At 33.1% G+C, this 27,431-nt stretch overlaps 1 protein-coding gene across 1 annotated transcript; it reads right to left on the reverse strand.

Annotated features, from left to right (window-relative positions):
- Positions 1 to 195: 195 nt before the first annotated feature.
- Positions 196 to 27,223, reverse strand: LOC132562464 (protein draper-like; the record flags this gene model as incomplete). The annotated part of the gene is made up of 21 exons (XM_060227206.1): positions 27,148 to 27,223; positions 25,908 to 26,120; positions 21,948 to 22,193; positions 20,981 to 21,079; positions 20,230 to 20,325; positions 16,761 to 16,856; positions 12,933 to 13,028; positions 11,441 to 11,536; positions 10,426 to 10,521; positions 8,774 to 8,869; positions 6,718 to 6,807; positions 6,448 to 6,576; positions 5,255 to 5,372; positions 4,627 to 4,778; positions 4,028 to 4,227; positions 3,337 to 3,424; positions 3,051 to 3,127; positions 1,599 to 1,635; positions 1,133 to 1,230; positions 751 to 879; positions 196 to 341 (listed from the first exon to the last, which is right to left on the reverse strand). Coding segments are annotated over exons 1-21 (2,474 nt in total), but the record flags the coding sequence as incomplete, so codon positions are not given.
- Between the last annotated feature and the right edge of the window lie 208 nt (positions 27,224 to 27,431).

A 27,431-nucleotide genomic window follows, 5' to 3' on the forward strand; every position in this document is an offset into this window, starting at 1 on the left:
AACTAAAAAAGCGTTGGTAGAGAAAAACAGATAAATACATAAACGATTGCTGCTTAATATGGACACATGATCGAAAGCCCACATAAAGGCAAGGGAGAAAGAGAAATTGATGGCGATTATAAACAAAAGCACAATACCAAATGATTTGACAATTATTCACAAGGTCATGGTCTTTATCAAAATGAGTATATATACCTGCAATGAACCACCATCTTTCCTGTTAAGGCATTCTGATAATTCTTCACGCGACGATGGAATACAACAAGTTCATTAGGGTCCGGTGTCCCATGGTCGGGCCACGTGGTGTAATGGAATTGATGTACTTGTCGTACGGTCTTCGTCTGATTAGATAAGTAGAAGTTCATTATAAAATAATACTAAACGACAAAGGTATTGATTTCATCAAAGAATATTTATTTCGTGTTTAATATCACCACCGTATATACCTATATAAGGGCAATCAAGTTATAAATTATTTAATTTTTATAACACCGACATGACAAAGTTTCTAATCCTAAAATAATATATGATGTTATTTTTTTATTCATTACTCTCGTTGGTTCAAGTGGAAGCGCAACAAAGGTCTAGCTGTAATAGAAAATCGAACTACTCGAAAGAAAATATATGGCCGGACAGGTGAAAAGCACATGCATTATTACCACACTACCCGAGCACCCGCTGATAAAAATAAACAAAGCAGAAGGATACGGTCGAATAGTCAGTTAAGTTAAAACAGCATAATCACTACACCTTCTTTTCAGTTACTGTAAGATCCCGGATGACATAAAAGGCATAAGATCGTTCCCTATCCAGGATGATGTTGAAATGTGTAGTTGACATTGGTTCTCCCTCATCTGGCCAGTATTTATCACATTTAGGCTGAAATTTCGATAAAACACAAAAAAAAACATGATAGCCATTGAAAAAAACATTATTGTTTGAAAACAATTTTGCAGTAATGTTTATTGGAGGTTTGACATAACATTATTTTTATATTTCTTCAGAATTACACATTCGAAGCTACTCAAATTTTCACTTATTTCATTCTTATGTTTCTGTATGATTTTAAAATGTTGCTTTGAAGTTCAACAGTACCGTAGTATATTTTGTTATTTTAAACGAAATGTTTTACCTTTGCTCCTTCTACCAGATTGGTCAACATGACAATTTTGCCAGTCCTAAGTTGCCAGATCATACGCCAAAAGTCGTTAACAGTTCCAGGCCTTGGACCTGTTCAATATAATTATTATTGAATTGAATATGTAAACATTTGAATAGTTCAGTTAGGATAAATAATATTTTCGCCTTGTATTTTATAATTATTCTGTATTTTTGACATATCAAAGTACAGCAAAAACTAGACATGTGACTTACAGGTTGAATGTTGACAGCCACTAATAGCGGTGTCATCACGGTCAAGCCATTGGTGGCATTGATATGGAACCGTTGACGTGCTAAAGTTTTGGGGTCACATTAAAGTAAAGCCAAACAAAATCTTTCCTTTTTTCTAAGTTTTTCTTCAAATTTATATAAAGGCAGCAGAGTTGAAAGTGTTGATAAGATAATTAGTGTGAAAAGGCGTTTTGCAACTTTCCTACCTTGTGTAGCGACATATTCTGCAGTTTTTGTGGCGCTCTGTAACATAAAATATTTTAAATTCTAATACACAATTTCATGCATAGGTGACAACGAATTATTGCTGCGGACAAATTCAAATATACACTTCTCCATACGTTTGGAACCACCAAGTCTAATATGAAAATTTTGATAAAAACTTATTTATCTTTGCAGAAGTAGGTCTTGTTGAACACCTTGAGTACCTTTTGTACTGGATGCCGCATGATAAACCTAACGATAACCTGGATTTAAATTCCAGCAAATAACTGTTATTGGTAAATCATACCTGTGATCGTATTGTATTGAAAACTGGCACATCGTAGATTGACATATGTTGAAAATGGCAAGCGTATGGACAGGTTCAAGACCGTAAGACATACGGACAAGAAGTTGCATGTTTTAATGTTGGGTTGGCCATTATGTTATATCATGTTGATGCATGGCTGTATGTATCTTGAAGGGTGGATTTAGCATCAGGATCGAGAAACACTGGCATATGTTGTTTTGTTTTTTTGTTTTTTGTTTTTTTTAATTTTAATAATAATTGAACTATATGGGATCGAATGGATTAACCAGCTCTGAAGGTTTATCCATTTCCTGGCATAGTTTTCGACGGAATCCGTAAGCATGTTGCAATTCATATTTCAATTAATGGACGGGGTTTCAAGATGCTTTAACCCTTCTAAAACTCTCGTAGCTTAACATTTTGTATAAGTCTAAGTCGTCAAGTGCGGTGTGTCTGATAGGGCACTAGTTATAAGTAGATGTAGAATAAAAATAAGCTGACGGAAAGTGGTTCTTATATCAACTTAATCAGTTGCAGTTGAAATGTAATGATACAATGGCTTTAGAATAACTACGAAATTAAAGGTGTATTTCTGAATTGAAAGTGTGTAAGAAAGATAGCTTGAACGAATTTATGGCGTAAAATGTTGCTAATGTTAATAGTATCCACTCACTCAATAGTAAGAGACGACACAACTTGTGTATAGCTTGTAATAGAAGTGAGGTGTTTTACCTGATGTTGGCATTCTATTCACATAAAAAGTTGATGAGTCAATCTTTCTGATCAATTAACTTTTGGTAATTTGATGACTTTTCTGCTAATATGAAACAGTTAAAGTCAATATTTTTTCTAGATTTTGGTAATGCCTTTTTAAACACGTGTGTTGATACAGGACTTACGGTTCCATAAATGTCTATTCCTGTCGATTGTGTATAGTTTCGTTGACAATTTGAAAAAAAAATCCTATATATCCTGTAAAGTTGTCATTGAAAATGTTCCTTGAAAACAAACCTAGGCCCTAATTTTAGATAAGAGTGGTCCCTAATGACCAACTGTATATACGAGATCATAAACAAGCGAAAACCCGTAAAATGGTTTTGTTTCCATTATCAATGTCTAGATGACTTTGAAAACAAATTATACTTACATCAATATAATTGGCATTGATATAGTCTGAGTGCGGGTCGTTCCCAACTGTGCCAAGGATTACACGAGAATGGTCATCTGTTGAAGAAGAATAAAATGAATATCATTATATTAGTTAGATTTATCTAGATGACTAGAAGGAATGAATATGTACAATACAAAACTTAGATATTTTTCATATTTATTTGAAAGCAATAATTCATATCGTTCTACTAATCTAAGATCCAAGTATATACTCGTGCACTTTCTTTTCTTTGTCTTTTGGATAACAAACATGAGATACTCACAGGGAAACGTGGTCTTAAATCGATTTTTGGCTTTGTTTTGTTGAAGCATTCCAATTTTATGCTCATGTAAAGCTCCATATGGTATAGACTACAATGAACATGATATATATATCATATATGGATAGTGAATTGATATATAAAAATAGAAACGACATGCAAACAGAATCTTAATTCAGATTCGATGAAACTAGTGCAAAATATCATCAAAAGACAAATAAGGTGTTCTTGCGTCACTGACGACATCCAAACTAAGTAAGTGTCGTCATTTTCCCAACAATTCAAAATCTCAATGAAATCATTAAAAAAAATACGATTTTATCAGTCACCAACACCTTCCAAGAAAATTGTGATATTGGGAACAGGGGATTCAATATCGAATAAATTACGACACCGTAAGTTGAAAACGTAGAGCTGTTGCTATCCCGAAATGGACAATTCATTGTAGGAATTGAACTCATGACGCTTATCATACAACTTGGTGGAAAGTTGGATCGAGGTGTCGTGTTCTTTATTTTATATTTATATTTTATAGTTAAAGTTAGTTAGAAAAGAAAATAGCTTGAACATAAATAAAAAAGTAAAACGTACTTTAATTATTTGGTGCATTATAAATTATGTAATGTGATAAAAAATAGACAATTGATTACATATAAATGTGATCAGACATAAATACTTTTAATAAAGAGCATACCTTGTATTCAATCTCGAAGGCTTTTGACTTGTTTTTCATCTTAGCAATTACTAAAGACTTGAGGTCAGAAACAGGAAATCCAACAGGACCGGAATTGTAGTAGACGTTATCTCCAATGTCTGATTTCCTAGACACATTTTCAGCATTGACGTATACGTTGGCGGAGTCGTTTGGTAGTTCGTCTGGTTTTTCGTCAGGCACTGCATTAAGGTTCAACATACAAGGTATGTATATGTGTGTATGCGAGGGTTCATTGTGTTTTATTTAGAGCAAACAACAGTTTATTATTTATCAATAGTTTCAACTTAATGTATAGAGTGTGATACCGTTACTCAAAATACAGACAAAATCTTATAGCTTGGAAATATGGCAAGTAAGATTTTGCTATTTAGCAGAAAGGAAATTGTCTCCCTTTTGCTGTCCTAGGTGAAACTAAAAAATGTTCATCATATGCTATACATGTAAATCAATAAATGATAACATTTTGAAAGTTAGTAAATCGTGACTATGATTGATTATTTCAATACCCAGCGGGTAACCTGCTGAAATACATTATACAAATAAGTTTAAAGTACTCTGCCAAGGGAAAAACATATCACCTAAAGCATTGCTATAGACGTTTCTTTCAGCGATACCACTGTCAGCATGCGAGTCTACTCGCTCTAATGGTTGGTCGTACACATTCCCATCGTAGTCTTTGTGATGACCTATATCATCGAAGGAGTCTTGTTTACTGGCACTCAGTCGCCGTCTATATATAGAAGGTGAGTAATTGTAAAACATGAATCATATCAAGATCAGAAATATCTTGAATTTACCAGTTTCATAGAAAAAAACCGACAATGATGGAATAGTCGAAAAAGAGTGATTGTCTTCACATTTTGTTAAACGCTTGAAAGTATTAAAATGAATACAATGAATTACACAATGAATATTTTTATCTCCATTTTTGACATGTTTCATGAGGTTAATACTAAACTGCATTTTCTAATACGATTCTTTATCTGAAAAATATATATATCTTTTGTTTGCAAATTCAGATAAGTCGTGAACAAGATACAAATTAATTTGGAAGTAAAAAAAGAGCACAGTTCGATGATATCTTTGCTTGTTTTAACAATTGCACTTGGAAATTCAAAGTAGAGAAAATAATAAGACTTTCATTTGATTTAGTGAGGTCGTTTAACATATAATTATGTTTTTGTTGAATAACCACGGTGGAATTACCTCCTGATGATGACAACTATGACCGCGGCGATGACAAGGACGACAACCACGCCTACTAAAGCTCCGACTATTGACCCTGTGTCTACCGCTCCAGGAGTATCTGACCTCTGATCTTGTCCTGGCGAAAAGGGAAAAGCATCAATGGTACATATATAACTTCTTGGCATATTTTCTCTCTATCTGATTAGCATGATGGAAGATATACCGACACGACAACACTAAACTCAACGAATCATTTTATTGCTTCAAAATACTTCAATGTTTTGAATGTTCGTTTTGTGATATTTGTTTTCCTATGCACGGAATTAAGATTCATTATCAGTATATGTTGAAACATGTAGACGATTGTTAAGACTTTATCAGCCAAAGCAGCAGACAGAAATAGCATATATTCCGAGAAAATGAACTGCCACCTTTCTATTTTATAAAGCAAAATTGGCACGTAGATATCACGACTAAATATTGCTGGCAACTTATATTAAATATTTGGTCATGATGTCAAAGAACGCAGTTTTAAACAACAACAACCAGGAAGGTACCGACATCTCAGCTTAATCTTAAATCAAACTCAAATTTGATGGAATAAAGGCAAAATATGATAAAGGAAAGATCTACACGGAGAAAAGTACGAGAAAAATAAGACAAGGGTTAAAAAAGTAAGCGACCTCTGCCGCATTATGTAAGTCTTGGTGAATGCAAGCAAATACTGTTACGTTTTCGAATGAGAACAAGTTACAGAACAATGAACCACTAGGCATACTAACGAGCATCAGCACGTAAAGCTCCATATAGCACCAAGAGGTGGAATATATCTAAATGCGATCATTATGACGACCGTAAAACTTTCTCATATTCTTCATGGTACTGTATTTATTGAAACCTTGTGTCGCGAATTTGTATGTTGTTTGTCAGTTGCTTAGTTCTTTCATGAAATTCTTGACCCACTGGGTGCATGGTGTCGCTATCCCGGAGGAGAAAATTTACACCCGGAATATTAATAATATATTGCTTAAAATACAAATTTGTAGAAAGCTGTCCATGTTGATTTCATTGTAGGAAAAGATATATATTTCAATTTACATATTCAAAGTAAAAAAATTCTTAGATAAGCAATCGTAGTTAAATATTAAAACTGTGTATTATACAGATCAAACTTCTTCATTTCTACCATGTACGAAAAGTACGAAAATTACTTGTTTCACAGTAAGGTCCTTGGTATCCAGGATCACATTCATCCACACACAGACCAGTGTCTTTTTTACAACTACTACAGTGGCCACACGACGTGTTGCAACTCATTCCGTAGAGACCCGGCTTGCATTCTTTTGAGAAACGAAACAAGTAAAGGTGTATATTGCTAGAATATAGAAAGCAGATCAATAACTCTAACCAATACTAAACTTTGTGCAAAGTTAATCAAATACTCAATTGCATTTCATAGAAGGTTTACTGGCAGTACTTACTTGTACATTCACCGTTTTGTTGATAACACTCGGAACAATTGCTGTTGCAGGGCATTGAACAGTTTGTCCCATAAAGTCCATCAACGCATCCTGTTATTGAAATAATTTCATTAACCTATTAACAGTGGTTCCATAACAAGTTATAAAGAAATCTGCTTTAACAGTTTGATAAACAATAACGCTTCTGTCTTACATCTGATATAAATAAAGATAAAGACACAAAAATGATTTATTTGACTTCCCGTAAATCATTCCGAGGAAAAAGTTTAGATATCAAGGCGACTTCAATTTACCTGTCAACCTTGATTTTCATGCTGTCATGATAAAATGTCAATTGTGTTCTTTTGGGGGGATTGTTTTTCTCAATATATGTTTTCACATATGCTATTCACATTCTTGGACATGCACCCATGAATGTAGTTTTACGATATAATTTAAGTAGAGGAAGAATAATAATGGATTATTTTCTAATAATAGCTCTTTACTTTTTCTTATTCATTAAATTTACTTCATGCTTCAACAAATACAGTATCAAGCTATCCAAACAAATGAAATTGTCGCTTTAAACTCAAGGGAAACATATACACATTTAAATTTTAAAATTGCATTTTTTCCTTATTTATATTCCCATTAGATGATTCCGTTTTCACTTTTCATTTTATGATTTTTCACAAAATTTCCCCTAGTGTTATAACGTCCAGGCAGCAATTACGAACCTCTATACATTACAAGGCAGCCGATTTCTCCGATTGAATCACGTGGCCATATGACGTATATGAAATCATTTATGGATGCAATTGGTCACCGAAACATAATATACCATCAAAAATGAAAAAAATACAAATGCCGTAAGAAAATCTACTGAAGGTAATATACGGAATTACATTATAAAATTAACTCTTATGGCGGATTCTATTTTTCTATGTACGAGGTAAAATTATTTCTACAACGAATGAAAATCTCGAAAGGTATCTGATATGTCTGTTTACATGTACACCAGTTTCTTGATGTAGTATGCCATGTTTGAAAAGTGTGCACCTTTAACTCTTAACTCGGTTATTTACCATACGAATACTTGTGTTTTGTTGTCGCAAGCCATAACTATAGATAGGTTATAAGTTCAGAGCCAGGTCTGCTAGGTTAGGGAATATTACCATATTATTTGACGTTAGATAACTAAAATGTCACGTCTGACAACAAGACTGTGACACTTTGTATCAGCCATTTTACACAAAATCCTATCTATTTGCACTGTTCTCTTGGGAATTGCCAACAAATTGTATTAAGATATCCATTTTAAAACACATGCTGTGTACATATTATATATGTCATGAAAACTATTTATTTTACACTAGCCATATTTTTCAACCACCAAGAAAACGACGTATTTTGATGCTGTGAACACAAAATATCATTCTTTTTAATTAAATGCAAACAGTTTCATTATCACCGGAAACATTATCATTGCTAGAGTTTATATGATATACTATGTCTTATATCCTCAGTGACGTTGTAGGCTTTTGTCCTAATGATATTGTCTAATATAAGCAAAATTCATTCACTCACCTAAACAAGTTCCGTTGGCATTCTCACACAAGCTATTCTTACAGTTTGCTGAACAGTCTTGATCACATGTATCGCCATACTTTCCAGGAACACAACCTGAGACATAAAAATTATCTCCAATCACCTAAAGAATTTGGGTTTCTTTGTATTATTTTTATTTCATTATACGTATGGCAATTACATTGTGTTTCTGATCATGAGTTATATTCATAAATCACGTCAAAAACCCGATAGAAACAATAAGATTTCCCGGATAAATGGAGACTGCACCAAATCCAACATTAATTAGAATGACCATCTACATTTCTCTTATCCGGAAGTTGATAACCACGTGACTAAAGGGAATATATGCATTGCAGTTAAATAATATCATTTTATTAAACTATTGCAACTTCTTTTTGATAATTCATTTTTAGTCATTAATCACCAAACGAACATCTGTGTAAGTCGATTTCAATGTCAAAATTAGACCACATAATACATTACTCACCAATACAGTATCCATTGGATTTCATGCACAAGTTATTATTACAGTCTGCAGAACAGTCTTGGTCACATGTATCGCCATACTTTCCAGGAATACATTCTGATAACACAGAAACATCTTTCATATTTCTATATCTAATTAGTTACAGCGGCACTTGGTTTCTTCACATGATTTATGTCAACAGGAAGTAGTTGCTGCTAAAGGAAAACTTTCTTATTCATTTTGAATTGGTGTTGTAGGTGTTTGGGAGTGATGTAGGAGAGATAACAGTGGTTCCCAATAAATGGTCGTTATTGTTCCTCGCATGGTCGTCACAAATATCATAAAAACAATAACAGAATGCACATTTATTATTTCTTCCTAGAAAATGGTTATACGTTTGATTGATTTAAAAACCTGAGAAGGTATGATAATGTTTACAATAAATATAAATGAGATAGAAACATATTCTGGAAACTGAGCAGTGGAAAATACACGTAACAATTCTGGACATGTGATATAGTTTGCGGGCATAATCTACCGAAGCTGAAAAAACACAGTGAAAACATAATCTGATGAAAATTCAGACATGAGACATATTTGTCGACAACACCGTCAGCATTGCCTAAGGCTGATAAGATCAAAAGTTCTGCTATATAGGAATTGGCAGTTCTGCAGTACCACATCCCTCATTTAGGTTTACATAGATCTGCCTTAAGCTTGTGGTACCATAACTATATTGATGAGGTTGTGGATTACCTTAGGTATTTAAAAGTGTTTTTTGGTATGATACATAAATAATATCTAACGGTTTCCCACTTAACTATCTAATATTTGTGTATAATTTCGTAATATATTTGTACGATGAAAATCAGTCTATTTTCTTTGATAACCTTTTTACTGAGAAATCATACCAAAACGTCGACCCTAATAAAGCCAACCGTGGTCTGAAGAAAGGCCAAAGAAAATATTACCATATTATTTGACGTCAGATAACTAAAACGTCACGGCTGACAGCAAGAATGTGATATATTGTATCAGCCATTTTACACAAAATCCTATTGAATAACACTGATTTTGTAGGAATTGCCAACAAATTGTATGAAGGTATCCGTATTAAAAAAACAAGCTGTGAACACATTAAATATGTCATGAAAACTACATTTAGTCATCACATGCCATATGTTCCTGCTAACAAGAAAAAAGTGCGTTTTGATAATGTGAATACAAACACCTCATTCTATCTAACCAAATGAAAACAGTTTCATTATCACTGGAAACATTGTAATTGCTAGTGTTTATATGATATACGATGTCTTATATCCTCATTGCAGTGATGCTTTAGGCTTTGATCCGAATGATAATCTCTAATGTAAAAAACATTTATCCACTCACCAATACAATTTCCATTGGCCCTGACAGAAACAATCAGATTTCTCTGATAAATTGAGACTTCGCCAAATTCCCATTTATCAGAATGACCATCTCCATTCTCTCATCCAGAAGTTGATAACCACGTGACTAAAGGGAATCTATGCATTGCGGTCTAATGTTATTGTATTATTAAACTATTGCAACTTCTTTTTGATAATTCATTTTTAGTCATTAATCACCAAACGAACATCTGTGTAAGTCGATTTCAATGTCAAAATTAGACCACATAATACATTACTCACCAATACAGTATCCGTTCGACTTCATGCACAAGTTATTATTACAGTGCGCAGAACAGTCTTGGTCACATGTATCGCCATACTTTCCAGGAACGCATTCTGATAACACAGAAATATACTCCATATTTCAATATCTAAAACGTTACAAACATTCTTGATTTCTTGACATGAATTATGTCAATAGAAATGTTGTTATTTCCTTGTAATTGTTAACAGAAAACTTTCGTATTCGTTTTGAATTGATTTTGACTAATTACTGTCATTCCGTGATAAATCGTTGTTATTGTTCCTCGCATGGTCGTAGCAAATATTGTAACAAGATTAATAAAATGTATTTTCATGGAACATATTTATTTACAATGAGATGAAAACGTATGCCTTTATATATCAGTTTTATTGATGAGGTAGTGAATTAACTTTGGTACTTAAAAGCGTTTTTTGGTAAGATGTATAGATAATATTTAATGATTTCCCACTTAGATATATGATATCTGTGTATACTTTCGTACTATATTTGTACGATGAAAACTGATATATTTTCCTTGATAACCTTTTTGAAGAGAAATCATACCAAAACGTCGAAGAAAGGCCAAAGGGAATATCACCATATTATTTGACGTCAGATAACTAAAATGTCACGTCTGACAACAAGACTGTGACATATTGTATCAGTCATTTTACCCAAAATCCTATTGATTTACACTAATATCATAGGAATTGCCGACAAATTGTATTAAGATATTCATTTTAAAAAGCATGCTACGTACACATTAAACATGTCATGAAAACTACATTTATTTTACGCTAGCCATATTTTCCGGCCAACAATGAAAAACGTATTTTGGTGCTGTGAATACAACAATGTCAATCTATTTAACCAAATGAAAGCAGTTTCATTATCACTGGAAACATTGCTAGTGTTTATGTGATATACGATGTCTTATATCCTCATTGTAGTGATGCTTTAGGCTTTTATCCGAATGATGTTTTCTAATGTAAGCAACATTTATCCACTCACCAAAACAATTTCCGTTGGCCTTCTCACACAAGCTATCATTACAGTAAACTGAACAGTGTTGATCACATAAATCGCCATACTTTCCACGAACACAACCTGAGAACATAGAAAATATCCCTTATTACCTTAGGATTTTGTATCATTTTATCATTATTTCAACATAAGTGAAGGCATAATATTGTGTTTCTGGTCATGAATTATATGCATATGTCACGTCAAAATCCTGACAGAAACAATAAGATTTCTCTGATTTGGAGACTTCGCCCACTTCCCATTAATTAGAATGACCATCTACATTCTCTCATCCAGAAGTTGATAACCACGTGACTAAAGGGAATCTGTGCATTGCGGTCTAATGTTATTGTTTTATTATACTAATGCAACTTCTTTTTGATAATTCATTTTTAGTCATTAATCACCAAACGAACATCTGTGTAAATCGATTTCAATGTCAAAATTAGACCACATAATACATTACTCACCGATACAGTATCCGTTGGACTTCATGCACAAGTTATTATTACAGTACGCAGAACAGTCTTGGTCACATGTAACGCCATACTTTCCGGGAATACATTCTGAAAACACAGAAATATACTCCATATTTCAATATCTAAAACGTTACAAACATTCTTGATTTCTTGACATGAATAATGTCAATAGAATTGTTGTTATTTCCTTGTAATTGTTAACAGAAAACTTTCGTATTCGTTTTGAATTGATTTTGACTAATTACTGTCATTCCGTGATAAATCGTTGTTATTGTTCCTCGCATGGTCGTAGCAAATATTGTAACAAGATTAATAAAATGTATTTTCATGGAACATATTTATTTACAATGAGATGAAAACGTATGCCTTTATATATCAGTTTTATTGATGAGGTAGTGAATTAACTTTGGTACTTAAAAGCGTTTTTTGGTAAGATGTATAGATAATATTTAATGATTTCCCACTTAGATATATAATATCTGTGTATACTTTCGTACTATATTTGTACGATGAAAACTGATATATTTTCCTTGATAACCTTTTTGAAGAGAAATCATACCAAAACGTAAAGGCCAAAGGGAATATCACCATATTATTTGACGTCAGATAACTAAAATGTCACGTCTGACAACAAGACTGTGACATATTGTATCAGTCATTTTACCCAAAATCCTATTGATTTACACTAATATCATAGGAATTGCCGACAAATTGTATTAAGATATTCATTTTAAAAAGCATGCTACGTACACATTAAACATGTCATGAAAACTACATTTATTTTACGCTAGCCATATTTTCCGGCCAACAATGAAAAACGTATTTTGGTGCTGTGAATACAACAATGTCAATCTATTTAACCAAATGAAAGCAGTTTCATTATCACTGGAAACATTGCTAGTGTTTATGTGATATACGATGTCTTATATCCTCATTGTAGTGATGCTTTAGGCTTTTATCCGAATGATGTTTTCTAATGTAAGCAACATTTATCCACTCACCAAAACAATTTCCGTTGGCCCTCTCACACAAGCTATCATTACAGTTATCTGAACAGTCTTGATCACATAAATCGCCATACTTTCCACGAACACAACCTGAGAACATAGAAAATATCCCTTATTACCTTAGGATTTTGTATCATTTTATCATTATTTCAACATAAGTGAAGGCATAATATTGTGTTTCTGGTCATGAATTATATGCATATGTCACGTCAAAATCCTGACAGAAACAATAAGATTTCTCTGATTTGGAGACTTCGCCCACTTCCCATTAATTAGAATGACCATCTACATTCTCTCATCCAGAAGTTGATAACCACGTGACTAAAGGGAATCTGTGCATTGCGGTCTAATGTTATTGTTTTATTATACTAATGCAACTTCTTTTTGATAATTCATTTTTAGTCATTAATCACCAAACGAACATCTGTGTAAATCGATTTCAATGTCAAAATTAGACCACATAATACATTACTCACCGATACAGTATCCGTTGGACTTCATGCACAAGTTATTATTACAGTACGCAGAACAGTCTTGGTCACATGTAACGCCATACTTTCCGGGAATACATTCTGAAAACACAGAAATATACTCCATATTTCAATATCTAAAACGTTACAAACATTCTTGATTTCTTGACATGAATAATGTCAATAGAATTGTTGTTATTTCCTTGTAATTGTTAACAGAAAACTTTCGTATTCGTTTTGAATTGATTTTGACTAATTACTGTCATTCCGTGATAAATCGTTGTTATTGTTCCTCGCATGGTCGTAGCAAATATTGTAACAAGATTAATAAAATGTATTTTCATGGAACATATTTATTTACAATGAGATGAAAACGTATGCCTTTTTATATCAGTTATATTGATGAGGTTGTGAATTACCTTTGGTACTTAAAAGCGTTTTTGTGGTATGATATATAGATAATATTTAATGATTTCCCACTTAGATATATAATATCTGTGTATACTTTCGTACTATATTTGTACGATGAAAACTGATATATTTTCCTTGATAACCTTTTTGAAGAGAAATCATACCAAAACGTCGAAGAGGTCTGAAGAAAGACCAAAGGGAATATCACCATATTATTTGACGTCAGATAACTAAAATGTCACGTCTGACAACAAGACTGTGACATATTGTATCAGTCATTTTACCCAAAATCCTATTGATTTACACTAATATCATAGGAATTGCCGACAAATTGTATTAAGATATTCATTTTAAAAAGCATGCTACGTACACATTAAACATGTCATGAAAACTACATTTATTTTACGCTAGCCATATTTTCCGGCCAACAAGGAAAAACGTATTTTGGTGTTGTGAATACAAAAATGTCAATCTATTTAACCAAATGAAAGCAGTTTCATTATCACTGGAAACATTGCTAGTGTTTATGTGATATACGATGTCTTATATCCTCATTGTAGTGATGCTTTAGGCTTTTATCCGAATGATGTTTTCTAATGTAAGCAACATTTATCCACTCACCAAAACAATTTCCGTTGGCCCTCTCACACAAGCTATCATTACAGTTATCTGAACAGTCTTGATCACATAAATCGCCATACTTTCCACGAACACAACCAGAGAACATAGAAAATATCCCTTATTACCTAAGGATTTTGTATCTTTTTATCATTATTTCAACATAAGTAAAGGCATAATATTGTGTTTCTGGTCATGAATTATATTCATATGTCACGTCAAAAACCTGACAGAAACAATAAGATTTCTCTGATTTGGAGACTTCGCCAAATTCCCATTAATTAGAATGACCATCTACATTCTCTCATCCAGAAGTTGATAACCACGTGACTAAAGGGAATCTGTGCATTGCGGTCTAATGTTATTGTTTTATTATACTAATGCAACTTCTTTTTGATAATTCATTTTTAGTCATTAATCACCAAACGAACATCTGTGTAAATCGATTTCAATGTCAAAATTAGACCACATAATACATTACTCACCAATACAGTATCCGTTGGACTTCATGCACAAGTTATTATTACAGTACGCAGAACAGTCTTGGTCACATGTATCGCCATACTTTCCAGGAATACATTCTGAAAACACAGAAATATACTCCATATTTCAATATCTAAAACGTTACAAACATTCTTGATTTCTTGATATGAATAATGTCAATAGAAATGTTGTTATTTCCTTGTAATTGTTAACAGAAAACTTTCGTATTCGTTTTGAATTGATTTTGACTAATTACTGTCATTCCGTGATAAATCGTTGTTATTGTTCCTCGCATAGCAAATATTGTAACAAGATTAATAAAATGTATTTTCATGGAACATAATTTACAATGAGATGAAAACGTATGCCTTTATATATCAGTTTTATTGATGAGGTAGTGAATTAACTTTGGTAAGATATATAGATAATATTTAATGATTTCACTTGATATATAATATCTGTGTATATTTACTATATTTGTACGATGAAAACGATATATTTTCCTTGATAACCTTTTTGAAGAGAAATCATACCAAAACGTCGAAGAAAAGGGAATATCACCATATTATTTGACGTCAATAACTAAAATGTCACGTCTGACAACAAGACTGTGACATAAGTCATCTTACCCAAAATCCTTTTGATTTACACTAATCTTATTTGTAAGATATTCACTGTACATATTAAACATGTCATGAAAATATATATTTTATAATATCCGGCCAACAATAAAAAACGTATTTTGGTGCTGTGAATACAAAAATGTCATTCTATTTAACCAAATGAAAACAGATTTCCTGAAACATTGTCATTTTATTTAACTATAACTTCTTTTTATATAATCTGTCGCTTTAAATTTCAAAATTAGACCACATAATACATTACTCACCAATACAGTATCCGTTCGACTTCATGCACAAGTTATTATTACAATGCGCAGAACAGTCTTGGTCACATGTATCGCCATACTTTCCAGGAACGCATTCTGATAACACAGAAATATACTCCATATTTCAATATCTAAAAAGTTACAAACATTCTTAAGACATGAATTATCATGTTGTTATTTCCTTGTAATTGTTAACAGAAAACTTTCGTATTCATTTTGAATTGATTTTGAATGATAACTGTCATTCCGTGGTAATGTTATTGTTCCTCGCATGGACGTAGCAAATATTGTAATAAAATTAATAAAATGTATTTTCATGGAACATATTTATTTACAATGAGATGAAAACGTATGCCGTTTTTGATATCAGTTTTATTGATGAGGTTGTGAATTACCTTTGGTACTTAATAGCGTTTTGTGGTATGATATATAGATAAGGTTTAATGGTTTCCCACTTAAATATCTTATATTTGTGTATACTTCCGTACTATATATGTACGATGAAATTTAATCTATTTTCTTTGATAACCTTTTTGAAGAGAAATCATACCAAAACGTCGACCCTAATAAAGCCGATCGTGGTCTGAAGAAAGGCCAGAGGAAATATCACTATATTTTCTGACGTCAGATAACAAGACATTTTGTATCGGCTATTTTACACAAAAATATCCATTAAAAAATAAAAACATTCTTCGTACACATTGAATATGTCATGAAAACTACACTTATTTAACATTTGCCATATTTACAAGCCAACAAGAAAAAGGCGTGTTTTGATGTTGTGAATACAAAAATGTCATTCTATTTAACCTGGAACGCGACAGTTTCATTATCACTGGAAATATTGCTAGTGCTTATGTGATATACGATGCCTTGTATCCTCATTGTAGTGATGCTTTAGGCTTTTATCCGAATTATATTTTCTAATGTAAGCAACATTTATCCACTCACCATAACAATTTCCGTTGGCCTTCTCACACAAGCTATTCTTACAGTTAGCAGAACAGTCTTGATCACATATATTGCCATACTTTCCGGTAACGCATTCTGATAACATAGAAACATCTTTCATATTCTATATCTAATTAATTACAAAAACAATTATATCAATAGGGACACTATTATTTTGTTGTTGCTGCTAAATGAAAATTTTCTCATTCATTTCGAATTGATATTGTAGGTGTGTGGGAGTGATGTAGGAGAGATAACAGTGGTTCCTAATACATCGTCGTTATTGTTGCTCGCATAGTCGTCACAAATATCATAAAAACAGTAACAGAATGCACATTTATTATTTCTTTCTTGGGTAAACGTTTGTTTGATTTAAACACCGAAGAGACATGGAAATATTTACAATAAATATAAATGAGATAAAAACATATTCTTGAAACTGAGCAGTGAAAAATACCCGTAACAATTCTGGACATGTGATATAATTTGCAGGCATAGTACTGAGTCTTCATGGCTCAACTTGCTAAAGGGATAGGAATCTCCAAATGCATATCTAAGCAGCTTTCAGATTTCAAACAGAACTATTATTGATATGCCCTATAACGTCAGATTGTGAAGTGAAATATATTATTTCTGTTTACTGATAGGATTAGAGAAATGATTAATAAGATTTTGTAACATCCAAAGTAATGGGAATTAACACATAATTGCTAGTTTCGGATTTTTCCTGTTTGTTCTTAAATGAGAATTAACATTGTATGATTGAAATCAACCTAGCTGCTCTCGCACCATTGACTCTGAGTTGGAACCAAAATTATGTTGAGGGTCTAAAAACAAAGTATGCTAATCCAGACGGAATAACACCATGCAGTGATGTGATATTTCGCCTGGAGATATTGTGTTCTGTTCATGTCTATGTAAACAAAAATACAAAAATTGTTTCATACAATAAGGGCATAAAAATAATCATATGTCACTAAAATCTTGATCGTTTAAATGTAAAATGCATGTTACATGTTTTGTTATATGTTAATGCTTTGACGAGTGTTTTGTGATTAACTTAACTTTCTGTTTATTAATCAATATTAAGCAAATAGAGGCGGAAGGTCTTTTACAACATTTAATTTTGATACTATCGTACTGAAGAAAATTAAAGGAAGTCATGATAGTGATGAATAAAGCTTACAACACTATTATACGTTTTGAATATATATGATATTAAACGCATAAAAATTCCTTTTCGTTTTATTTTGGCCAGTGAAATATTGAAATGTATCAATTTGGGAAAAGATTATATCATCACCGCAATGATAACATAATATTTATTATGTCAATATTAGTGATAATATTACATTTCCAGTGATGATATTACTTTTTATTGATGATAAAATTTTCGTACTTTTGACCAACGAAAGCGGTGTTCTCAAGTCACTTCATTAAGAAATCACCGACTTTCATGTTTGGATGCAAATGAAGCGAAGGTTGAATGAACCACATATCTAAGGCCGATCCAAACATAAAAGAAGCCAGTGTGTTCAAATAGGAAAGTCTGCGTAATTCAATGACTCTGATTGGTCAAAACTGTTTAAGTTATATCTTTACTGTTAAAGTTATATATTACTGCAGTGATGATATACGTCTTTCATAAACTGATATAAAGTCCTACATTTCACGGTAAAAGAGTAAAACAATTATGCATTACTGTTTCTTTATCAATAACGAGAAATCATACCAATTTTTATGGCCGCCTGTTTTCATATAAACTTACATAATAACAACTGCAATATATAATGACCTTTTATGGGAATTCAGTTGGCACTTTTTCTAAACATAATGTGATACTTAGATTATCTTCAAAAACGAAATTTCAGACAGAAGTTTGTCACAAAAGTACCTGGTAATAATAATTTACAGGAGTGGAATAGTATATATATATTGCACTGCAGAGAACACATACAGCATTTGTTATCTAAAATCTCGAATTAGTCACTATCAAACAAAATATCACGAATCGTTTAAAAGTCATGTCAGTTTTCAAATGCATTATAATCTATCTGACCAAAAAATAATTAGATGTTCACAATTTCTATTGTAATCACTCATTTTTATTCGTCAACAGTTAGACAATCACAAAGAGACAGAAACATAAAAAGAATTTCTCTCTGGGTAAATGTCAAGTTGTCATCTTGGTTTTCATTTGCTATGTGTTCCTGTACAACATTTGTAAAGGTGCCCTGGGACCAACAAATTCACATAACATTATTGAAATTGTTGACATTGTACTTCTTCAAATCGATTGTTGACAAAAAGACAGTTAAAACTTCAACTATGATGATAAATCCTTGAACTATGTAATAATTTATCATTAGGAAAAACTTATTGCATGTTACAAATAATTAATTCTTTGTTAAATCACATGCTTTGATAAAATATACAGATATCATATGACCAGTCTTATACAGAACTCTGGGTTGATAATGTCAATATAATAAATAATACAACCATAAGAGGTTTTGAGCGTGACGTTTCGATAACAGCACTGTCACCTTGATCGGTCAAACTACCTTTCTAAAGCGTACCAGAAATGGCGTATGTAGAGTACGAGATGGTTCGGAATTAGCTGTGTTAAACACATTTTTCGCTACAACTACATTACATCTTGTGTACGTGTATCTATAATCCCTTTACCATTTTGTCACACTAATTAAGCTTATATAACATTAGGAAAGTCGATCTATTCACTACTATTTCATACACTGCACCAGGCATGGACGCTTTTCATCGCCCATTGGTGATGACAATGTGACCATCGAAACTTCAAACTTAATTTCTACTGGTTGTGTTATATTGCTATTTTGTTTACAATATAGTTTTCAATTGCAGTGAGAAATAAACAAAGGTAGTTTATATCAAGACACAATATTAGATATAGTTGAGTCAAAGGATTAGACAAACTATATCATGTAGGTATTTCGTCTTTTCGGGACTCGTCTGTGATGCGAGTTTTGATACCTAGAAGGAAACTAAGGACCATCATAATTGGTCGCAAATCTAGATGTAGGGAAACATCAAATTAATCTATTACGGATTTTTAAAGTTGTTAATTATTTTTCAAAAGAGCGTCAAGTACACGTATATATTCTGTACTAAGTAACTACGAGAATGATATAAAGACTGGCATGCAAGTTATCTGCATTAGAGGGTGGCAAATCCCTGTATGGAACATGAACATTTTGTATGAACTAATGTTTTGACAATAAACTTGGAACTACATTTGGTGCAATAAAATAACAATGACTTGTAAAGGCAAAATGGTTGACAATATTGAGTGTAGTAATTTTTAATACCAATCACAGTTGTTAACTAAATACGGTACTGAAAAACACATTATATTTATATAGTACATACCAATATTCGGTCTGTGTATAAAATAATACACGATAATCCGATAGTTACTCATTTCACATACCTAAACAATGTCCAGAGTCTTTATTACAGAGGCTGCCTTTACAGTTCGTAGAACAATCCATGTCACAAGCACTGCCATACTTTCTCGGGAAACAGTCTTAAATGTAAGAGATCTATATTATCGATAAAGTAATAACGACAACACGGATCAATTAATTGTCAGTTTTTGAGGCAGTACACACCCTTTATTAAGTTTGTATTATTTTTTAATTACGCCCTACATGTATCAACAGTAAGAACCGCCCGCTGTAGGACGTGTCAGGTTTAAGTGGAATCTGCAACCCAGAGGGGATAATAATAAAGACGGTCAGACACCTTAACCACTCGCCACTTCGGCCCCCTTTATAAAATACAAACTATTACCAAAGTTTGACAAATACAGAGAAAATAAAACAGGAACAAAATCACATTGTCTAGATAGTATATAATACTAAGAATCAAAGAAAGAAAGGATCAAACGTGCTGCTATTTGGGCAACAGATCAATTCTGGTTTCAATGTTTTGTAAAAGAAAATAAAGATGAAACCCCTTGATTGTGCAGGGGGCCTCATAATTCGTTTCCTCTTACGACATTCAGTCGGATACATCAATCATATAAGTCATCCGCATTCGCACATTTATCAGCAGTATGTGATACATAAAAACTGTCTGTAACAGAATGACCTATAGAACTTTCAGAAGGAATCGCAAAATGAGATCAGCATATCTTTGAGAATTCATTACTGTACTGGTATGTTATTTTATAAACTTACAAAAGCAGGAGCCAGATTTCGGGTTACAGTTGCCTCCGTAACAAGTTTCTGGGCAATCCTTTTCACAGTTGCCATCACCGTAATGGCCTGCTGCACATCCTAAGGGTGAACATAATAAAACGTTTCGAATACAGGTTTGATTTTCAAACATATTTTTACACTATATGCCTAGAAAAGATTAGTAAATATTATTGTTTCCCTCCTATCTTTCTTTCTCTATTGCTTTCTTTCTTTCCTGCTTTCAAGCACTCAGAAGCTAAGATTCTTTTATGCTTTGGAATCTATTAATATCTCACATCATAAAAGAGTGTAAAAAGTAATTGGTGTTAACAGCAAAAAGGCCTGGAAAAAATAGTTTTAAAAAAGTCACGCAATAGAATGGTAGAGAGTCAGACAATAATGTGGACTTGTGCTGACTACCTCCAGCCTCGAAGGGCACATCTAGAGTGTGACTTTGGTTAAGTACCAGTAAATAGCAAGAAATTAATGTCCAAGGGACATATATGGGAGTAGAAGAAACAGATAAGGAAGAGAGGTAAGATACATACAGAAAGGTAGAAACAGGATTTTAGCTATAGAGACGCCTAAAGAAAAACACAGATCGACACAGTCGGAGTAAGACGAGAAATAGGTAATTTAGAAGACAAAGGTGGACAGATAAACATACACACAAAACACGCTACACAGAGAACAGATAGAACTGCACAAAAAGACACATATAAACAAAGACAGACAGTGAGGGAGAAAACGAAATAGTGGTAATGACAAAACAGAAATTTTCTTGCTAGAAAATGCATTATAAACCGCTATTTAATTTTAGTTCTCATAGGACAAAGGAAAACGTCCTGGCATGGCATTTGTATATAATGAATTTTCTTCAGTATATCTAATGTAGATTTTTTTGTATTATTTTAATAATCTTTACTAAAAATAAAGATAATTTCGAAGGATTAACAGATGTACTTACCAAGAACTATAACCTCACATAACTCCAGCACAGCTCTAGCATCATACCAGGTGTATCGTGGTGGAACGTTTCTGTAGTTGTATACAGTAACATACCGGCCAACATACGGGCACTGATGTATTATATTCAGTTGTACCGTTGCTTCAGTAGTACTCGTATCCTCATAACAGCGGACACCGTTTGTTGGGGAATCCGTGTTATTAGATATATAAAGGTGGTAACCTCCTAATCTTTCCCCAAATCCAGCTGAAAATATGTCAAATGTAAAATAGTAATTATTCAGTCTATACAACTGCGTTATTATGTTTTTGCCGCAGGTTGTTTTCTCGGAAGAAAATACTGAAATCTTTAGTTGACAGCAGTATCATCACAAACATCAGTATTATTTTCTTTGATGCCGACTCCAACATGAACAGGTTTGAAATAAAGGCACGGATAGGCTTTTCTACATCAACCCACCCCGCAACCCCCACCCCCGCGTATTTTAAAAATGTTTTCCTGCTTTACAATTTTCCAGTTTTCCAGTTTTCCAATGTATCTTCAAAACGACCTTCTATAATATCATGCTGTACAGTAAATATAATATATAAAGGCAATAAGGCAGGGAAGTCAACTCGAGATCAATTTTCAATCATATCATATTATTTAAGGATTTCTTGGAATTTAAGTGAATTGAAGTTTATTGTGTGATTTTTATCTAGTGACATGAGATGCGATTCGACGGAAGCCGTACGTTTAGCTAACAACTTTAAAATTAGGTACACATTACTATAGGCAATGAAGGCTAGGAACGTAAGCCAATAATATTTCGCAAATAACTGTAGTAGAACTGTCACATGAAAACGAGCGTACCTTCTGCAACTCATAGACATTATTTAATATTTAACATTTAATTACAATCTCCAAAAATTCGACCTCCAAGCATATCTCATCTCCATTAGAAAATGATTTTTGACTTTTAGCTACAATGTTATCATGGTGCGGTCAGATCAAGTGTTTTTTAAACTGTCTGCAATGGCATGTTAAACAGCCTTTCCATGTTCTGCAATTGAAAAATATTTGTGACCTTTCGAAAAAACAAGAATTTGAATGACTGAAATGTTCGGAATTTCGTCAAAAAGTGTAACGTCAAATATAGAACTACCATAACGTATTTTCGTCACAAGATTACTCTTACAGCATTCAGTCTGGGAGACGTGAGATGTTTTATCCGTTCTGAGCCTAATTGCGTGTTAAAATGAGGTCTTATCATATTATTCAGCTTGTAAAAACAGTTGATAGTGTTAAAACTGCCAACAACAACCAATGACATTAATGGTCTGGTCATTGACAAAAAGATATATCGATATACCGAATGAAGATTCACACCAAAACATAAGTGGCAATCGATCAATATACCCTCGGCTATGAACAACATAAACAGGCAACTTGTACACCAAAAGACAAAACATCCCTCCCCTCCCATAAGCCAGACTAGCCACTCCTACAAATGGGCACCGTAACGAGTGGCAGTCATCACTGGGCCACTTGTGGAAAATAGAAAAAATTCAAATTACTTGTTTTCAGATTTGACTGACATCACTAGAAAGAATTCCTGTGAAATTATAGTCCTTTTAACAATCACGCCGGTTCATAAGACGATAAAGATCATACATGAGCGATTTCAACAAGACAAAACAAGGAAAAAACAGCGAGCCTACTTTGGATGTAGTCAGGAATGAAAAGGAGAACAACCTTACATCTCACCAAAACCAGGTTAATACACCATAAATTTTACAATTGAAGAGGGGACAGAAAGAAAATTCCTTTCTTCGATTCATTGATCTTAAGAAGGTCGGGTACTGGTAAACAAGAAAATATAAACATATGAACATAATTCTAATCCAAAATCAAATTCAATAAAACTAGTGCATAATGTTAATTCATAGAAGATTTAGAGAGACTCCTGAAAAAAGCACGTGGAGAATGATATCATGTGTTCAGAAAGAGTAAGCGTCTTCTGCTTAATCGATGACTCCTCTCGTATCAAGCACTCAAATGGGAACTAAACGTTCAACAACAGAACCAACTGGAAAGCTAGCGACTGTCAAACATGTCCAGCTTGGTATCGAAAAGAGATCAATGGTGACCGTAAGACTTTCCCCTATTTTCCATCAACCTGCATCTTTTAAAAACCTTTATTATAAGTTTGTCATTTATCGTTCTGCACAAACACCGTGAAACTGAGAAAAGAGCTTTGAGTATCGAGTAAACTACCATGTACATCCCATAGGTTGGGGATATATGAATCTTGCTATCTAGATATAGAGAAATCACAATGGCAAAATTGAAATCATTACTATTATCTTACAGGATACTCGATAAGCGGTTAATGTAAGAGAGCCTGTCGGTTCTTCATCTTCAATTGTGTTGAGTATAGCAGATAGAAGTGGTTAATAAATATCTTGTTATTTAAAGACAAGACCTCATCAATATGTCTGAACGTAAATCCTAAAGACCTTGCAATGCCTTATTTTGCCTGTTTTAATTAGCCTTTCGATAAATTTAGCCTCATATGAAAACCAAAGCAAGTCAGGCAACAGAGAGTCACAGTTACTCCTCAACATAGGTATGGTAATACTCTGTTTAAAGATCATCACTCTAAACTTCACGACGATTGTTTAACCCGGAAACTCGATCATTTCTGTTGTTGTTTTTTTTTTTTTTATATTTTATTTTATTTTGGGGTATTGTTCATGAAATACATTTAAATATAGCCTACAGCGATACACGTATACCGCCCCTCGCCCTTTTTTGGAAAAGAAAGCCCTCATAACAAGAGAACGAAGGAATTGTTTTACTTTAGAATGGACCATGGTGGTGTACAGTGTGACAGCATCAAATTTAAATGTTCTCTTAGATGTTTTTGGAGAAGTATGTTGATGATTGAGTTTATTGGTCGGCTTATTGATACCATTGAACAATATTCTATTTTTTGTATTACATTGGAGTTTTTGATTCTCGTTTGTATGTCTCGTTGTTGATTACAGAGTTCTATTAACTGACTCGAATTGTCCAAGATATACATGTTAGATGTCGACGGCGAAACAGAAGTAGCTTACCATCACCGAACATCTGAACGTATTCTCTTTGTATTTTTGCGAGGGTCTCCGTGTTAGCCTCTCATGTATTCGTATTTGCCTCCGTTATATCGAATTTCATTTTAGATTAAGTCTGTTGGCAAGACATTATTTTCTTTGTTGTCTTGATAATCCTTTACATAGAAAGTATAAATGAAATATTTGTAGCATATTTCAATAATCAGGTGTATTGATATCAAAAATTTAACAGTGATCCTGTATTTCTTACATTCTAGTTTCATCGGTAGGGGTTTGTCATAACAACATAACTATAGTTTTTGATCCAAAATGTCAAGCTGATAACGTGTGCAAAAATATTCATTCTGAACAGCAGACAGGAAAAAATAACAATTCGAAAGAATGTATTTTTGCAGACCACATGTAGGTGTACATTGTTAAAAAAAACTTAACATAATACCAAGCCTGAATGGAGGTCAAAGTATTTTAAGTAATTACAGCGAATTTCCTCATTGACAACTCAAACAATTGGCTCATTCACCTGAGAAATGGAAAAGCTGTCAATTTGGCGGAGCATTCCTCACCTTTCAGAAAGAAAAAAAACATTTTTTTTTTATTTTGCTTTGCAGTTTGGTACAGAGACAATTTTTAAAGAGTCTTATATCTCGAAATTCCGAATGCGATTTTTTAATAGCAAATTTTGTCGATTGGTTTGTTGAAGCAATGACATCGTGATGTCCTTATTATGTGATGCATTTCTATTTTCAAATCAGAACATAAATTAATACCTATCTTACCAGGGACCCATTCCATCCCAACCCTTTTTCGAACATCGTTGATGTCACAATTTATCAATATTATATTTAATGTTACGTAAACTTACCTCTATAAATTATTTGTATTGTGTCAATGGTGCTCCTCTGTCCTAGATCTACACGCCACCAAACGGTCTTAGGATTCCCAGCTACAGACGTGTGTGTACAACAATCAGAGGCTATATCTGTATTTGTGCAAGTATCCACTGCCGCTTCTGCTAGCCATTTTCCCGTATGTTGGTTGCTGCTTTGCTGGGCAGACTTTAAAGCAGCTATATTACCTGTAATTCAACACAATAAATATAGGTGATCAAGTAGGGCTTGTAATTCATCATGACAATGGTAAACTGATACTGCAATTTAAGGAGCGATTTTATCAGACTTAGAACACAACAGTTAAAACCGTATATGTGCTTAAATGAACAGATGTCAATTAATATCATGTGAAAACGCATGGTTTATCGTGGTGCATATCCTGAATGTATGTCTTCTTTAATTTGTCACATAACAAATATATGCCTGGTGTAGTCTAGATAATCATTATGACACCAGAAGAACAATTGTTAATCCTACTAATTCAATAAGATTTAAAATACTTGCACTACAGAAAAATGAATGCCGTGCACAAATGCTCACAGAATGTATCATTTAGCTTGAACAAATATACAAGTATCCAAACGACTAAACAACATGTAAAAACTTCTTGACGTGTACGCTTTCTGGAGAACGCATGGAAATAAATCACTCGACACTTGTCTATAAATGATGACTTGATATGCTCGTAAAGGAAACATTTTTAAAATCCCCGTGATAAATACAGCCATATTACATTCCATATCAACAGAATAAACAACTTTAAGAGGTTCAATCGCTGATTTGATTAGATGCTGAACCTCTCAAAATTTGGTTGTCCACGATATACACGAGCTGCTGTGTTATATCGTACTGTGAAAACATAAAGTCATGTATATATTGACCGATTGAAAATATTATCACAATGTAAACCAAGACACAGTTAACATTAAAATGAAATACAATGATCTCATGGTTCACGTTTTCGCATTAATGCATTTTTCGGTTTAGTTAAGTTTTTAAAACCGACCACTGGTAAATTCAAGGAAAAAACATATGCCTCTGTGCCATGAAATGCTTCTATACTATAGCATCCCCAAGACTGTAGACCGAAAACCCAAAATGATATTTTGTAATCAGGAAGTACGTTGTATACGGTGAGATATTTATTCTGTCTATGTGTTTATGTTTAATGTTTTTGTTTTCTTACTTATAGTACATACGTTAATTACTTACCTTCTGGTCTGCAGGTGTTGAACATCAGGAACAAGACCAGATATACGCCTCTGTTTATTACTTCTCTTGTCGCCATTTCTGTGCCTAATGGCGAATGTTCAGCAACAAGGAAGTAGAATGCACAGTGTCGTGGATTATTTTTTATATATATGTGAAGTGTGTTTAAAGTCTGGTACATGACCTGTTCTGGTAGACTGAGATTCACTAAATGGCTATAATACCTATAAATACCCGTGTTCACCTTTAAACAGTCGGTGTGCGTTACAAACTGTGCACGGGTATCA

The sequence above is a fragment of the Ylistrum balloti genome, unplaced genomic scaffold (genome assembly GCF_031769215.1).
Source record: "Ylistrum balloti isolate Yb309-2 unplaced genomic scaffold, AGI_CSIRO_Ybal_v1 Utg371426, whole genome shotgun sequence".
Taxonomy (NCBI): domain Eukaryota; kingdom Metazoa; phylum Mollusca; class Bivalvia; order Pectinida; family Pectinidae; genus Ylistrum; species Ylistrum balloti.